The sequence below is a fragment of the Monodelphis domestica genome, chromosome 2, assembly GCF_027887165.1.
Source record: "Monodelphis domestica isolate mMonDom1 chromosome 2, mMonDom1.pri, whole genome shotgun sequence".
NCBI lineage: Eukaryota > Metazoa > Chordata > Mammalia > Didelphimorphia > Didelphidae > Monodelphis > Monodelphis domestica.
Window position 1 is genome coordinate 99,908,277 of NC_077228.1, and position 15,650 is coordinate 99,923,926.

The window sequence follows — 15,650 nt, forward strand, 5'->3', positions numbered from 1 at the left end:
TAATTTGCAGATAATTCTTATCACTGGCAGTTATTCAATCAACAAATATTTAGTACCAAATTGTCAAAATTATTTTTCAAATGGGTAGTGATAAGTTTGTAAAGATGTTTGTTTAAAAGGATTTCTGAGGATGGCAACTAAGCATCATCTAAAAACTTGTTCCAGGGTCTCATAATCTTGAACTAGGATATCCCTTTCTATACCTAATCTGAACCCTACTTTGACTTTTTGCTCCCATCCTTTTTTTGTTTTTAGTTGAAAACTATTATAAAAATAAAGAGATTTGCATTATTTACCATCTTTATCTTGTGCCTCCTCAGGTTATTTTATCTACCAACTAATCTTGACAGCAAATTAAAACCCAATTATAATTCAGAAACTACATTATTGAAATTTAACAGTACTATGTTACATATCACTAAATATATTTTTATTTCAATCCTGTAGAAATATTTAAAATGACCAGTAGATGGCAAACTTTACTGCAAGCAAGTAATTCAGCAGAAAATCTAAATTGGTCTGAAAGTCAAATAGACTTCACATCCTATTAAAATTTACAACTAGGTATGCTATTCACAAGTGAGACCAGGACTAAAACACTCCATTGTGATTTCCCTGGTAAATGAATTCCAGTTATAATTTTTAAATGCTCTTTCCAGAACTGGAATTGTTTTCTTGGCAGTCTTTATCAAAAGTGTTTTAATTTTTTTTTCTTTTTTTTTTAACCATTAATGTCATTAATAATAACTACCTGGAGAATTTTATACAAAAAGCCCTATATCCTCTAGGGAATGGTATGGTGGTTCATTTTTTATTGTTAAAATAGTATTGTCTATGGTTGTCAGGTTAGTTAGTTTTCAGGTCCATGAAAGTCTGTGGCCAGTTTAACTCCATCCTTTCTCACCCCTAATCCCAACCAGATGTCTTGAAAATATACAATTTTGTCCACAAGGGGGACTGAGCAAAATAACATGAATGGCTCTCTTAGATGTAATTGAACCTAAAAAGTAATACAGCGTGTATAGTCAACTGACAGAACTGAGGGATCAATAGCAATTAGAAAATATAACAGTGTAGCTGATATATCTGAAACATTGGTAATACACAGGGGAAAATTTTAACTTTCCAATCATCCGTCTTTGGAACCTATCAACAATTAGTTACTCCATAAGCAGAAGGCAATCAAAATCTTTGTTAGGCTGACAGATTGGTTCCAGAGCTAAGGATTCAGAGCTTACTCCTGATTCTGACTCTGACTTTTCTGTATTGTGCTTCAGCCATTTCCAGTCATATTCGGCTCTTTATGACCCCATTTGTGGTTTTTTTGGTAAAGATACTGGCACTGTTTGCCATTTCTTTCTCTCTATATAAATGAGGCAAAGAAGGTTAAATGACTTGCCCTTGTCATGGAACTACATCTGATGCTGGATCTGAAATCTCTAGGAAGAATCTTCCTGATTCCAAGCCCAGTGTTCTATCTACTATGCCACCTAATTATATGTGGAAGAGATATCATAACACAATACCTTATATCACAAGAGTAAAACTTTTCATTTGCTATATTCATTCAGCAAACATTTTTAGTTGTGGTTCTTTGGCTGTTGGAATTACTTTAGTAAATCATCAACTGCAATTAGATTTCTTTGATTTGGAGGAAAGGGTGCAATTGAAACCCTTGACTTCATCTCTGTAGAGAATTTCCAGTGTGAGGACTCCATCCACCAATGCAGATCAGCCACTTATCCTAACTTGTTCACATATTCTTTCCTCCATTCCAATATTAGCTCCTTGTGGGACAAAGACCACTATTATCTGTTTCGCTTTCTTTATATCTCCAACACAAGATCTGGTACAAAGTGATAACTTAATTAATTAAAACTTATTGATTAGCTAGCAAAATTGTATTCTCCTAGAATTCATATATGCAAACACAATTAGTATGTATCAGAGAGGAGCAAAACTTGAACCCAGGACTTAGTGACTCCAAGACCAGATCTTTTCCCACAGCATGTCTCTACTTTAGAGAAAGGGAATAAAAATAACAGAATTATAAGGATATCATGAATTTGCATGCAGCGAGCAGTTTTTCATTGACTAATGTAATTGAGCAGCCAAATGAGAACTTATCCAAATATTTCATTTGAACTTGATTGTAGCATTTAGAATTGGAGAGAATAATTGTCCATTGTTTGGATCAAGTCCCAATTCATTGTATAGATGAGAAAACTGAGGGTATGACAGGTTCAGTGGCTTGCCAAAGTACATACAAGTAGTCAGAATACATATATGTATTATATATAATTTTTCTTTTGATCACTTTTTGCTACCCATGAACAGAGTAGTAGAAATCATGCTACCAGTCCTCTCTGAGGTTTCATCATCATTACAGAGGCATCAACAGCTTTCTTTACTGAAAAACTACATTTTAAAGATTTTAGTTAATGCAGGCTGAGGTTCAGTCTGACACTGTTTTTCCACAGGCAATGGCATATTTGTGGCTAGTGAAGTCTGTGTAATTCAGGCCAAAGAATTACCATTAAGGAGAAAAGAAGAAATCACATTTCATTAGAATTCATGCTTTTGGTTAAATGAAAATAGTTTGTCTTTATTTTCATAATATAGATATAGTTTCTTGGAGGGAGAAATATCCACTTTCCTTTCCTTTATGTAATTAAAATGCACAGTATTTTCTTCCTACTGATTAATGGAAATTCTCTTTACAGGCCTACTGGTTTTCCATTTGTTTGAAGAGCAGTTTAGAGGTGTCTAACCATCATCCTAAAGAGTGGCTACTAAATTAGAGGAAGCTTTCAGTTCGAATATACAGGAAATTATGCAGTATTTGTTTTGTGTTTTTTTTATGGTTCAAATAACACCTGATTAGATTTGGAGGGAAAACAAACAGAACCTTACAATTTGCAATGGAAAACAACATTACTCTGATAGATTTAGCTATGTATTTTCAACTTGAACCCTAACATTTTAAATATTTATTTAAATATTTTGGACAATATTTTTATCCTTTGCTTCTTCTCTGTTCCCTTTTTTTAATTATAAATGTCCTTCCCCCCCCTTAGTGGTTAATCCATGATGAGTATTGAGAAGCCATTAAAAGGTATCCACAAGTCATATAACTCATTGATGTGACACAGAGGTTTGCATTGAACTGAATGACAGCCATGTGAAGTAGTTGGTACTATCCTCATTTTACAGATGGGAATAGTCTATGTAACTGAAGTTTAGAAAGGTTAAGGGACTTGCCTGGAGTTACACAGCTCTTACTGAGTAGAATTCAAACCCAGAAGTCTGTAACTTTGATTCCCAGGCTTTCTGCCTTTCTTCCAAATTACAAATCAAGGCTTATAATTCTCCCCTGAGTAAAACTCATAGCCGGAGCCACATCCTTGGAATGCTGCTGTTCCCCAAACCAGTGTGATCACATAAAGACCTTTCAGAAAATCATGCCAACCTAATCAATAAAAAAATCTTTTAGTCTAAAACCAGAACTGAATAACAGTCAATACTACAGAATATGGCTCTAAATGAGAAAAGATGAAAATTAATTTTCACTCTAAACTATTATTTTTTGTTTGAAATAGGAATAATGATGTCAATGCTGATAATAATAATTATACATATACCTATAGTCTACAACTTATAGGCTTCAAGAGTTTCCAGAGAGTACTGAAAGCTTGACCAATTTACTTATAGTACTTGGAATTATAGATTTAGAGCTGAAAGACAATATCAAGCCCAAACCCAACATTTTGCAGAAGAAGAAACGTAAAAGAGTAAGAGTTTAAGCCAAGCAGTCAGTCAATAAGCATTAATCAAGTATTTACTATGCTTCCTACTGGTGAGTACCAAGAACTGTGCCAGTCTCTGCATGTGCAGAGAAAGGCAAAAGACAGTCTCTGATTTAAAGAAGTCAGAGGGATAGACAACATGAACATAATGATGTACAAAATGATAAATTGGACATAATAAAGAGATATCATTAGCTTAAGGAAAATCAGGAAAGGCTTCTCATAGAAGATAGGATTTTCAGCTGGGACTTGAAATAGGAGGAGATCAATTTTGTGAAGGCTTTGAATGCCAAATGAAGGATTTTATATTTGATTCTAGAGATGATGGTGAGTTACTCGAGTTTATTGAAAGAGGTGGCATTGTGTGGCATGGTCAGATCTGCACTTTAGGAAGATTAATTTGACAGCTGAATAGAGAATGGAATGGAGTAGAGAAATACTTGCTCCAGGTCATAGAGCTAGAAAGTGCCTGAGGTAGAATTTGAACCCATTCTTGAATTGAGATTCAGTTCTCTATCCACTATGGCACATTGCTTCTCCATAATAATAATCATGACTCATATTCAGGTAGCATTAAGAAGTGGTGACTCTAGAATATCATTCAAATTCTATATCAGTGAATTAAATATCTATTTCACTTTCAATTAGACAAGTCAGAAGTTGCCTGATCAATTTTAAGTGAAGAAGTACCTTTTGGGAAAACCAATTTCTGTTTCCATTCTAATTTAAACTCACTATCCTACCTTGGTCCTCCATGAAAGAATATAAATTTCAAAATCTTCAGTTTATCCTGCCATTAAACCAGGTATTTATAACCAAATAATTTTATTTCATCATTTAATTGACCTATCAAAGAAAAGGAGCAGAAAGATGAAGAAGAATTATTCAAAACAATATGGAGTTTTGATTTATCAAATTTATTTAACTCATGGATTTTATTTATCTAAAGGATTTATATATGGATTTTAAAAAAAGACAAAAAGAACTGTCTTTATGTTTTTATTTTGTACTTTTCTAAAGTATCTGAATGTTTATCTTTTTTAATTAATATTTTTATTTATTTCACTTGCAGAATCCTTTTGCATTGGAAATGACACTGAATGCTTCTCAAATCCCTGTCCAAATAATTCTACATGCGATGATGCTGGTAAAGACAGTACTTGTCATTGTTCTGGCACAACTGAAAATGTGGGGGAAGATTGCATCAAAAAGTTGGTTTCATGTTCCTCCAAACCCTGTAAACGAAATGGATTTTGTTTTGATCTGGATGAAGAACCTGGCTTTCTCTGCCGCTGTCCACCAGGATATGGTGGGAAACGCTGTGAAATCACTTTTACGTCCTGTGTGTCAGGCTTTTGTAGACATGGAGGTATTTGCCATGAGGGTACCTCTGGCCCTTTCTGTGACTGCCCTGATGGGTTTATTGGAAAACACTGTGAGACTGATTTCAATGAGTGTGCTTCCAACCCTTGTCGCAATGGAGCTGTGTGCCAAGATGGAATCAATGGCTATTCCTGTTTCTGTGTCCCTGGATTTCAAGGGAGATATTGTGACCGGGAAGTGGATGAATGTGTTTCAAATCCCTGCTATAATGGGGCTAAATGTCACAACAAGGTAGGGAGCTACATCTGTGACTGTCTGCCAGAATACTTTGGTAAGTTTGATTGCACATAAGATATCTTTCTTTATGGTTATGAATGACAGTGGGGAGAATGATTTATGTATGAACCAATGATTGTTTAATAATGAAGATGATAAAATTCTCAACAGGAATTTAGCTACTGCATTGAGATTTGTTTTTTGGTTGTCAAAATGAATACAATTAAATTAGAAGTATATCATATTGCTAGTCCTATGTTATATATTTATTGTTATCTTAATCAACAAATATTTATTAAGTGCTTCCTATGTCCCAAACAAAAAAAGGGCAAAAACACAACCTCTGCTTATAAGAAGTTCACATTCGAATAAAGTAGACAACATGCAAATAACTGCAGATTTTCCAGTTACATACAGTGCAAATGGAATGGAATGTCAGAGTAAAAGAATTAGCAGAGGAGGAAGGAATGAGAAAGGCATCTTGCTGAAGATGGGATTTAATCTGAATCTTGATGGAGGAAAGGGATAGCAGGAAATATAGGTGAGGAGGGAGAGCAGCCTAGCCAGTGAGTCAGAAGATAAAATACTGTGTGAAGGAAATAAGAATCTCAATGTTTGCCGGAACGTGGTATATATGGAGGTTAATAAAGCATAAGAAGAATGGAAAGGTAAGAAGGAAGCAGGGTGTGAAGGATTTTTAAAGCCAAACAGGATTTGATATCTCATCCTGGAGATACTAGGTTACCCCTGAATTTGTTGAGTGTATGTATGTCATTGTACACACACACACATACACACATACACACACAGAGAATATCTCTATAGTAGCTTAGTGAAGGCTCTTTACTTAATGGAAAATAGAACAAAATGAGTATCAGAACCACCAGGCTTTTGCCAAGTGATAATCCAAATGATGAGGACCAGAGTAATGATTTTGTGAATGGTTATTAAGAGATCATTAGTTACTTTAGAGATTTGGAACAGTCTAAAAAAGAGTTAGAAGAATGTGAGAGAAGAGGAGGTAGAAGCACCAGATATAGATAACTTTCTCAAGGAGTTTAACCATGAAAAAGAGGAGACATATAGGGTGATATCTATCAGGGATCAAGTGAAGGTTATTTAAAGATGGGGAAATATGGACATATTTGCAACCTGCAAGAAAGCAGGGCAAAAGTGAAGATTAGTGACACAGAGGGGAAAGTAGAAGGGCAAACCACCAAAAAAGACAGGATAGAATAGGTTCAAGAATGCACATAGTGAGGTTTGCTTTAACAATGAGAAGTATCACTTCTATGGACAATATGGTGAAGTGGGAAATAGTATAGAAGACATCTGAGTTATGTGGGATATGGAGGGGAGAAAAGGGGATTTTGCAAATGGCTTCAATTGTTTGATAAAATATGAGACAAGGTCTTCAGCTGACACGGTGGGAGAAAGGGGTATCATTTGAGACATACAGCTGGATAAAAAGTTAACAATAGCTCTGCTGAGAGGGAAAGTAAATGGATTAGAGGTATAAAAAGATTGCCTTACCACAGTGAGAACAGGGTTCAAATTATGTAACAAATTCATAGTGGATCCAGTTAGCATGGTTTTATGATTTTATCTGGCTTTGTACAGCACATTAGTAAAAGAGAAAGAGGTGGATGATGAGAAAATTCAAGAGATTTAGCAATTCATAATTAGTGATAGGAAAAGGAGGCAAGGGACTTGAATATAGAAGATAGTGTAAAGTTGAATGAGTTCATTAAAAGTTTGAAATATAGAAAGGAGAGTATGGCCAGTGCAAGAATATTGACTTTAGAACAAATTAAGGAAAAGAGGGAATAGAGGTCATAATGAGAACAAAGAATAGGGTTAGAGGCTCTAAGGAAGAGGGACATATCTAATTATAAACATTTATAATCAAATAAATATGTGGTCTCATCAAAGAATATAGCCTTCCACGGTTATGCAGATAAGAACCCACCTATTCCCTCTCATTCTGGAAAATTCTTGTCTATGCCTTTCCATAAATTTTCAAAAGAGAGTTCACCCAACATGCTGGAGCCCTTCCTCTATGTGTCTTTGATATTGCATAGATACCAGTGGAACACACAGCTCTTTCCTTGATTTTACCATGATGTCATGGAATAGTTGAGCTGGGAATTAATGAGATAAAACCAATGGACCTCATTTGTCTTACTTCTCCAAAATAGCTAGTTCAAACCCTTATATTCTGACCAAATCCTCTAATTCTTACAGGACCAACATCAGGACCTATTAGGGAATATTATCATGCAAGATAAATGTTCGTCCTAACTTCCAAAGTACTTATTAACTGGAGTGTGATGGAGATGTTGAAATAAACCAATATTTAAAAAAATTATAAATTTGTTGTTGAATGGGGTTGTTTGTTGTTTTCTACTGTGTAATTAGAATCTGTTACCCTAAAAACTACAATTCCCAGCACCCCACTCTCCTCACATTATGTGCTGTCATTGGGAGAATATAAATTTGGTTTAGCTCTTTCTCTCCCTATCTTATCTTCCTGTCTTTACTTTGGTGGAGTGGGCTTTTTAAACAGGCTAGGAGAACTTAGTCACGTGGTCTTAATTTTGTTAAATAATTAGAATATTACTTCTGTTTCCTTTTTATTCTTTCTACTTCAAGTGATTATTCATAAACTTCATAAAATATAATTCTTGGAGTGTTGGAAATTAATCTAAAACCTACACTACCAAGTGACTAAACAAATCATGGTGATAGAGTTTCACAAATCTATATTCTTCCCCAAAATGATTCTGTGGCAATGTTGCTGTAAAATTAATAATCAAATTTATACTTGATTAGTTAGTAACATTCTGTTCACATTCCTTGACCCTTTCCAACCTTATAAAGTACACACACCAGCCTAGATAATTACTTCATGCTGATTATCTTGCTTGTTTCCTTTTATATCATGGACCTTTCATTGCTATATGACAGGAGTACCTACCCATCTATTATATTAAAACCTTTTTCTCTCCCTCCTTGAGATGCTCTTGCCTTCATCAACACTCCAGGAAACTTACCCTTTTTTATTTCCACATTTCTGTCCCATATGACACATTCTTCTACCATATGGTTCCATCTTTTCTTCTTTCTAGAGCCACCTGTTCCATTACCTCCCATATCTCTTATTTACTTCCATGTTCTTGAAATTCCAACTATTCTTTTCTCCCAGCTCTTTCACTATTACCCTCACACAATCTGTAAAACAACTATAATCATTATAATTTCTATATTTTAAAGACTTTTAAACAGAACCCTATGTTGTTATTTATAACATAATTTCCATTAATACATGGATATGGGAATATAGTCTTATGATTATAACAGATTATTCTAAGGTAGTAAATGTTGCCTTAACTTGTGTGGTCATTTTTTTCTGTTACTAAATGAATTTCTTATAATAAGCAGTCTATGATCACTGAAAAAACTGAAGAATCTCTCAAATGCAATCCTATCCTCTCTACTATTTAATTCTAGGTCAGTCTCATCATCTTGTTACAGCCAAGCAAGATATAGACACTGATAGACTAACTTCCAACTTCAGGCCTTAATTCTGGTTATCTTTTTAACATGAATATTCTTTTAGTGATAGTATATGTCTATGGTGGTCCAAATGGAATTCGAGAGAGGCATGGTGGGTATAATCAGGTTGCAAATATTTCTGATGGTGACTTTTAGTGGATAGACTTCTAGACTTGAAATCCAGTCCTCTAATAATTATTAGCTATTGTGACTTTAGGGAAGTCATGTTCTCTACCCAGGACTCAATTTCCTCAACTATAATGAGAATGATAATACCTGTAATATGATATGAGGCTCATATATTACAAGGTTTGCATTGCACTGTACAAGTAAATGCATTGTAAAGCATTCTAAGCACTGTGAAAATGATAAAGGGCTTCATTGATGACATATTTGTAATGTAATGGTCTTCAAAATTTTAATAATTGTGTAATCCATTAATTCATTCAAACAAGTATTCATTGAGCATCAATTACATATATAGCATTGTGCTGTATGCTCAAAGTTCTACTCCTCAGGGTCAGAATAAAAATTATTTCACTTTCTTGTTAATATAACTAAATTTAAAAAATATATATATACATATATTCAACAAACATTTTCCTTCTGTACCACCTCTAGCTAGATCTCAAAGTGATGAGTTAAAAAACCATTTACAAAGAACTTTATAAGTACCTAATACTAATAGTAGTTGAGGTAGTAAAAAAAAAAGAATAGGACATAGATTGTATTCTTGAGGAGCTTATAATATTTTTTATTTTTTAATCTTATTCTCTATATTTCCTAAAACTAGTAAGTCATATTCCTATCTCTTTAACTTGGTAATAGAACTAGAATTTCACACTTACCATTCCCCAATCCCATTTGGTGAAATTGTAGAGGGAATTAATTCTGTATATTAATTAACTATGAAATTAGAATATTTTGATGCTAAACACATTGCACCTATGAATAGAATGAGTAGTTTGCCAAGATTTGCATAAAAATCATGAATATTACCCCAACACAGTGCTCTTATGATAATCACAGAAACTACCATTCCAAGACCTAACCTAACCTAATCTATTTTAGAGCCCTCACTAGCAATTTTGGCACCAAGGGTAGGCTTTATAAAATATACACAGAAAAAGTGGAATGAAACACATTGTTAACTCCATGACAATGTAAGAACAGTCCTCTGATGTTGGCTTTTTGGGAAAGGGAGAAAATATTTTAATAACTTTATATTTTAATTATTTATTCTTATTAGTTCTGTGCTAAGCTCAGTTGTTTGTTTACCATCTCATATTGTCAGTACCCTGGGGCAGAATCCTAATATCCTCTTCCTAGTTATAGATACACATTCATTTTATGTTCAGGACATTTTGATATAGTACTTAAAATTTCCAGAGAGAAGTTACAAATAGTTAAGTGTGATGAAACAAATATTAGAAAAATATTAGGTGAAGTTAAAGCTCTTTATACATGATTGAAATTGCAATAGAACTGACTGAAACATTGGTCATATTCAATTTCATTTTTAAAATAGTTTTTTACTAATATCTTTTTGTTTCTTACATTACCTTCAATTTTCAAATATATCCTTCCTCTATCTCCTCTGAGAGAGTTATTTTTAAAAATGGAGAAAGAAAAACAGGCAAAACTATGTTGAAAAATGTCCAACATATATATCATTATATGTCCTTCTCATTCCCACAAAGAAGGAAGAAAGGTGCTTTCTCATATTCCCTCTTGTGGGTTAAAGCTATTTCAAATTATTTCGCAGCATTTAATTTCATTGTTTCATTGCTATTGTCCTTTCCATTTATATTATTGGAACCTTTGGGTGGATTGTCTTTCTGGTTTTGCTTATTATGCATCAGTTGACAAAAGTCTTCCATACTTCCCTATGTTCATCCTATTTATAGATTTTTCACAATATTATAAACCTCTGTTACATTCATATACCACAACTTTTTAAATCATTCTGTAATTATTAGAGAGTCTTTTTACTTTGTTTCTATGTTTTTTTCTGACTATAGATAGAACCACTATTGGTAGATATGGAATCTTTCCTTTTTATTTTTGACCTCTTTGAAGTAAATGCCTAACTGCAAAAATTCTGGGTTAAAGGGTATAAATACTTTAGCTCCTTTCTTTGAATTATTTTGAATATATTTAATATGATTAAAATTTTTATTTTATCCTCCATGCTTTCTCTTCCCTCCTTTGTTTTTCTATCTCTCAGAATATTATTTCAGTTTCATTCAATGGTTTCTTTTCCTCTCCTGCCTGTTAAGTATGGATATGCCTCAAAGCCCTCCTCTTCTTGCTTTTCTATTCTTCTTTCCACTCCCTTGCTTGCTGCTCTCATTCATTCCTATGGTTTGTATGATCATTCCTATTTATATGACTCTAGAATCTATTCCCATTTTGCTTACTGAGCTCTGTGCCTTTCTAGCTACCTACTGGCAACATTTCTAGGTCCCTCTAAGTCCAAATAACAATTCTAACTCAATCTCTAAATTCAAACTTAATATCTTTTACTAAAACCTGCCTTTATTACCAACTTTGTCTTATCTCTTGATACTATTGTAGTTCTACCCACCCAAGGACAAACCTTCTAAGAAGTCTGTGATATTCTTTCTCCTTAACCTCCCACATCCAATCATTTATAAATCCTATTGATCATCCTGTCAGCATTTATCAAGTGCCTACTAGGTGTCAAGCACTGTATTACGTGCCAGCACACTTCTAATTTTAGCAATATCTTTTCCATCTCTATCCTTGTTTCCTCATCCATTTTGTCTGTCCAATTTCAGGCTTTTTACATTTTTTCATCTAGATGGCTGTAATAGCTGCCTAATCAGTGTTCTCTGCCTCTGTTCTCTCCCTTCTGTGTCTTGCCCTTCACATAGCTACCAGAATAATTTTCCTAATGCACAAGTCTACTTGGTTCCTACAAGACCCACTCAGGGGTCTCACTTTAGACTTAAATGGATTGCCAAGGGGCACTCTAATGTAGACCAGTAACTTTCATCTAGGAAAGTCTGCTTTAAAAAAAGATTCATGTTGCCCCTTACTGTTTAGAACTTTGAGAGTGGGGATTGTTTCCTTTTTGGCTTTATATCACAGGTGCCTGGTAGAACGAAGCACCTGTTTATTGACTGATTTAATTTCTCTTCATACTCCATAGCTTAAAAATACAAATTTCTTAGCCTGGCATTGAAAGCCTCCACATGCTCCCTTCGACTTACCGTTCCTGCTTTATTACCCTCAAATCTCTTCTTCCATCCCTTTTAGACAACTGCATCACCACTAGACAAATTGAATTATTACCTGTTTCTCCAATTCATCTTGCAGTCTTTTTTGTTTCTTTGTGCAGTTTGTTCACATGCCTGACACACACATGCAGATGTCCTGAATCCTTAAGGTTAAGGATCCTTCCCCCACCCCCCAATGAAGAAATCCTGGTAAGAAATCTTTGATTCTGTACCTCTCCACAGTTGAAAATGTTCTTACCACACCTTAGCTGAGCCTCAGCTTTGCACTCATTGCATTGGCTGTTGTAATCCACTTGTCTGTGCATATGTGCAATCTACACTAATAGATTGTAAAGCCCCTAAAAACAGACTGCTATTTTTTATTCTTTTTTCCTCTGAGCCTAGCACTGAGCTTTTCATAGAGTATTCACTTAGGAAATGTCTGGTGATGAACTGAACTGAATTGAATTCAGTTGAGTTGAGTTGAAAGGTTTTCTCAGTCTTTCTTCTTATTTGAGGCTGTGGTGAACAGGTCTCAAATCTTATGCTATAAATATCAAAGGGCTAAAAGGGGGGATATTGGAAATTCTGGAAGATAACAGTAATGTGATAGTCCCCTCATTGCAAAAACACAACTCAAAAATCATATCTTAGCTTTAACAATATTAATATAGTTGGTTCCTACAAAATCCTCTTGGGGGTCTCACTTTAGGCTTAAATGGATTGCCAAGGGGCACTCCAATGCTGACCAGTGGCTTTCATCTAGGAATTTCAGTAAAAAGCCATTATGTCGTACCTCACTATATAACAGATTCATTTATACTCTGGGTCAAATCATGTCTTGGTGTGCCTAGTGATGTACAGTGTATCTGGCCCAGTGTAATATCAAAAGCTTATACTAAGGGGGCTTTTCTTTTCCAACAGCAGGCTTTTAATGGTGTTCATCTGTGCCTTTAGAACAAATATTCCCCCCTCCCTCTCTATTAACCAGTTGGCAATAAATTTACCACCTCAATTCTTTTGGGGAGAACATTTGACAGTTGATTTCTTTTCCTTTTTTAGACAAGTGATTGAAGGGCCGACATAATAATTGGTACTTGTAATATCTTTTAATTCATGGGCATGCCATGAATTAAAGGATATGATTTCAGTCCTCATCCACCAAACTCTGCATGAGGAGAAAGGACCTCTTAATTTGGAAGTTTGCTTTGCACCGACGTCCTTCATGTGGCCCCAAAAGGATGCTTATTTTTTTTTCTGGCCTCCCTGTGGTTACCAGTGGTGGATGGAACTCAGGTTGGATGATGAGAAACCCAAAGAAGGTCTGCAGAACCAAGAGAAAAGCCAAAGAGAAAAGGGAAAGGGGGGGTCTGGAGAGAGAGGGAAGCTATTAGCAGTCAGCATCATTGCCCTGAACTGCTCAGACTCAACCTGGAGCTGCTGATGTATTCTGGAAGCTGGATTTGGTCGACCTCGGCTGCTGTGGGCTGTGTCCAGATTTAGAGTGATCATAAAGAACCTTGCTGCTGGGAAAGAGTCTATGTTTCTCAGAGCTGTGGAGCGAGAAAATGTAATAAATTTTAAAAGATAGTAGATGTGGGAGAAGGAAAAAAAAACTGGGCCAGCACATTGAGAGAGAGAATTTGCACTGATGAAATCATTCACTATGCCCTCAGCTGTGCTTCAGCCCTGCTTCATTTACTGTGAAATGGGCTAGGGGGAGAAGCACCAAAGGTGCAAGAAAAATCAGTCTTGCATAAGCATAAAACCACAACTTGAGTGGAAAATAAATTGCTGCAAAAGTTTTCATTTTTTTTTCTTATGGAAGAAGAATAGGTCCAAGTATGTGACAGTTTTTAGTTTAGGCTCATGCAATTAATCATTCCATAAATGAGAGCTGGTGTTGGAAATTGACCATTAGACTTACTAATGTATATTTTTCATGTCAAGCAGATAATGACTTCAAAGGAGAGAATAGGTGGGTCTGGAAGAGGGTGATAAAAGGCCAATGGAATGCATGATGAGATTTTAAAAAATGTCACAAAATATCAGGTTATTTTTGCTCACCTACAGAAAGGTATTTATAAACAAAATTCTGTTACCAAGCAGTGTAACAAAAAGAGCCCATTAAATAAGATAGAAAAGAATTCTGGGTTTTTAACATTTGGGTCAATATTGTTTTATCATATTTAAATAAAAGAGACAGTGTAACTTTAAGTCAATTGATCAGAAAGCATTTTTTTCCAGAACTCACTAGATATTAGACACTGTACTAGGCACTGAAGATATAATTGCAACAAGTGAAACAATCCCCACCCATAAGAAACTTACCATTCTAATGGATAAGAAAACAGTGACACATATACAAATATAAAGAAAATAAATACAAAGTACTAACTACACAAGGTAAGTCAAAAGGAAAGTGTGAGCAGTTGAGGGGATGAGGAAAAGCTTCCTGCAGAAGATGAATAAAAATGAGTGTCAAGAAAGGAAATGCTTTTTCCAAGTTCCAAGGACATTATTGCATCCTGTGTATTTTAGCACTTTCTATTTAACCTGCTAAAGTGATATATAAGTATACGTGTAATTCAGTCTCCATCAAAGAAGATTCAAACATTTACTGTCTTATTCCATCACAAAGATAGTAGAGCAGACTATTAATTTTATTATTTTCCATAGAGGATATACATATACATGTAGTTTATTTGGTATACATAGGTAAAACACTAGTACTTATGTTTTCTGTGTTCAATTATACATATATTTGGTATTCTAATCTAGTCTTATTAATATATCAATTATCAATATTTACATATTATTTTATATTAATTTAATATTGTTTATGTGTAATATATAACATTTGTGTATTATATGTAATATAATAATTATATAATAAATAATATAAAAATTAATAATTAATATAAAACATCACAGATATTCACTGTGAAGGGAACTAAGAAGTATAAGAGAGAGTTCCTTACAGAGATGACACTTTAAAAAAATTTGTTTATTTGTAAAATATCCAGTTAATTCCTTCTCTCCTTCTCCCCCCTTTGGAGAGGGCATTATTTGACAAAAAGATATGTGTATATATTAAATTCTGTCTTATTTATTTCTATTTATCAGTTCTTTCTCTAGAGGTGGATTTTTTTACTACAATGTTATTTTATTTTCAATATAATGTCTATATGATGTAATCTGTGCTGTACCATCACTAATGTGGTGTCTCATGTCTCACAAAGAAAAGTCTAGGAAGCAACAACAACAACAAAAAAAACAATGAAAATGTGATTTTAGATGGGATGTTTGATGCTTTCAAGGTTATCAGCAAAGAAATGTTTAGGTATGGGGTGGCGGGGAGGGGAAGATATCACTAAGTTTTGACGACAAAGCAAATCCTCTCAAAAACTCAGCATAGCAATTTATAGAACTGCAAGGGACCTCAAGA

General features: G+C 34.4%; 1 protein-coding gene across 1 annotated transcript in view; it reads left to right on the forward strand.

The window, feature by feature from the left end:
- Positions 1-15,650, forward strand: part of CRB1 (crumbs cell polarity complex component 1) — a 227,487-nt gene that overhangs the window by 109,368 nt on the left and 102,469 nt on the right. The window contains exon 2 of the mRNA XM_056815688.1: positions 4,879-5,460. Coding sequence (XP_056671666.1) covers positions 4,879-5,460 — 582 coding nt within the window. The remainder of the gene's footprint in view (positions 1-4,878; positions 5,461-15,650) is intronic.